The sequence below is a fragment of the Fonticula alba genome (assembly GCF_000388065.1).
Source record: "Fonticula alba strain ATCC 38817 unplaced genomic scaffold supercont2.1, whole genome shotgun sequence".
NCBI classification, from domain to species: Eukaryota; order Rotosphaerida; family Fonticulaceae; genus Fonticula; species Fonticula alba.
The window spans coordinates 1150903-1153314 of NW_009242971.1; the positions used below are offsets into that span (position 1 = coordinate 1150903).

At 66.0% G+C, this 2412-nt stretch overlaps 1 protein-coding gene across 1 annotated transcript in view; it reads right to left on the reverse strand.

The window, feature by feature from the left end:
• Positions 1-547: 547 nt before the first annotated feature.
• Positions 548-2412, reverse strand: part of H696_00254 (hypothetical protein) — a gene marked incomplete at its 5' end in the record, with an annotated part of 5198 nt that continues 3333 nt past the window's right edge. The window contains 3 exons of the mRNA XM_009494100.1: positions 548-979; positions 1110-1168; positions 1320-2259. Coding sequence (XP_009492375.1) covers positions 695-979; positions 1110-1168; positions 1320-2259 — 1284 coding nt within the window. The 3' untranslated portion in view covers positions 548-694. The remainder of the gene's footprint in view (positions 980-1109; positions 1169-1319; positions 2260-2412) is intronic.

The following is a 2412-nucleotide window of genomic DNA, read 5'->3' on the forward strand; positions in this document are numbered from 1 at the left end:
CCCCCCCCCCCTCCGGCCATCCCACCTTGCTGGCGTGCACACCGCCGTCTGCCGTCAACAAGGAGAATGTGGGCCGGCTCTCGGCAGGGCAGCTTCACCCAGCCCCCCGGCCCGGAAAGCAGAGTCCACTGGCACCTGGCCATCACCCCTTCGCCCGGCGAAACTTGGCCCATCCTCGCGCGCGTTGTTGAGCTGTTCCCCCTAACTGCGCCCCGGCCGTGTGCCCTGCGAGACTCCGGGCCAAGCCCTGGCTCGTGAACAAAGGAAAGCCCCGTCCCAAATCCCGCCACATACTTGCTGGATTATTTTCTTTCGAATTTGCCCAGCATCTCTCCTTCTTCCTGGCGCATTCGCTGTCGAGGCCTGGACCGAGCAAATGCCGTTGGCCCGACCACACGGCAAGCTCGATGTCGGTGTCACGTGCCCGACCTGAAAAACGAGAACATAACCTAGAAACTGAAATATATAAGCATATATATCCTCTTAACCAACCCCCTGCACGAAAGTCGAGAGAAAGCCCAGCGAGAAAAGCGAGACGAGAGAGAGAGAGAGAGAGAGGGCCGCCGAGGGGCAGGACAAAGTGCCCGGTCCCCTCTTGCCGGGAGTTTATGCTGTTTCACAAAGGTAGTCGCGCGAAAGTAGAGGAGGCCGCCTTGGGCACAAATGACCGAATCCGGTTCGCGGGCATGCGTGCTCAGATGAGCGAAAGGAGCTGCTTGATGGCAACCGAAAGGCCATCCACCTCGGCAGTACCGGCATGCGTGGCGATGGCCAGGTGGGTGCTGCTGCAAAGAGCGCGATTGTGGCTGGCCAGGGCGGCGGCAAAGTCCCGAACCAGGGCCAAGATCTCGGGGCTGACATTGCCACGGCGCATCCGCGGGAAGAGCCCATCAGAGGTGGCCATCGTGGGCGAGTCGCCGTCGGCGGCGATGCCAAGGCGCTTGTTCAAGTCCCGCACAGTGCGCGTGACGCGGGGGTCCTGTCATGAGGCCAGGCAGCGGGTGAAGCTTTGGTTAGGGAGCCAGATGCGAGGTATGGAGAGCCGGAAAGCGCATCAAGGTGTGGGGTTGGGCATGTGAGGAGGCGATGGGGCATGGGAGGGTGTGTACCTGGCTTTGGGCCGCCTGCGCCAGGAAGCCGGAGAGAGTGCGAACGATCTCTTCGACCACTGCACAAGCAGGCCGACACATGCATATACGGAGGAGCGGCCAGGGGAGGGGGGGGGGGAGGGGGAGCGGTGTGCGGGAACACCCGGCGAAGGAATACGGTCAGGAGACTGGGAGGAAAGAGCGAGGGAGTCACCCAGCGGGGGTACATACCTGCGTTGTCGATGGTGTACACCTTGGGCTGGGCCAGGGTCGAGGGGCGCTGGAACGAGGACAGCGGCATGGCCGTGGTCCCAGTGGGGCGGGTGAGCTGATCATTGCCAAGCGGCGAATGCGGCTGCTGGCCACCGAGCGGGGGGCCACCCGGGCGACCTGGGGTCATGAGTCCGGGCACATGCGGAGGCTGCTGCGAGCCACCACCCGAAACACCGGCCATCATCGGGCGGTTGTGCGCCGACGGCGGGACAAAGGTAGCCACGCCCGGGGGCGGGGCCACGAAGGCCGGCTGAGCCCCGGTGGCCGAGGGCTGACCCGCAAAGAGGGTCGGGCTGGAGGTGGGCGGCTTGCTGCCAGTCGGAGGGGGCGGGGCCACGGCAGCCGCGCTCGGCGAAGTGACACTGGCCGCCGGGTTGAACAGCTGCACCGGCGCAGGAGCTGCGACTGGCGGCTGGTAGACGCCACTGCCGGCGCCACTGCCACTCATGCCACCGGCCGCCAGCGGGGCAAAGGTGCCAGTGACGGCGGGGCCCGGCTGGGGCTGATAGCCGGGGGCGGCCGGGCCTGGCTGAGGCTGGTACGGCTGGAACTGTTGCTGCTGGGGCTGCTGGGGCTGGTACTGCTGCTGGGGCTGGTACTGCTGCTGGGGCTGGTACTGCTGCTGGGGCTGGTACTGCTGAGACTGCTGCTGGGACTGCGGCGACTGGTAGTGATGCTGGGGCTGCTGCTGGGCGACCGGGGCGGCGCGCGCCGCCGGTGCCGGGGTCGCCGTGCTCAGGGCAGTGAACTTCTCCAACAGGGCGCGCAAGTGGGCCAAGGCGTCCGGCGTGCCGGGAACAGGGTTGCCCGAGTGGGATACCGCCACCTGCAGGGTGTGGCAGGCCAAATCCAGGCGACCACCGGACGCCAAGCGCTCCGCATGCTCGGCGAAGATCATCTGCACACCGACAGGGAGCCTGCGATGCGGGTTGAAAATGCCACATGAAAGGGGAACATGATAAGATGCAGGGGGCGGGGGGGTTGGTGAGTAGGCGGAAGTAGGAGGCCCGTGTGGCAGGAGCATGCCGGCGCTTTAGATGGGCTGGGGGGG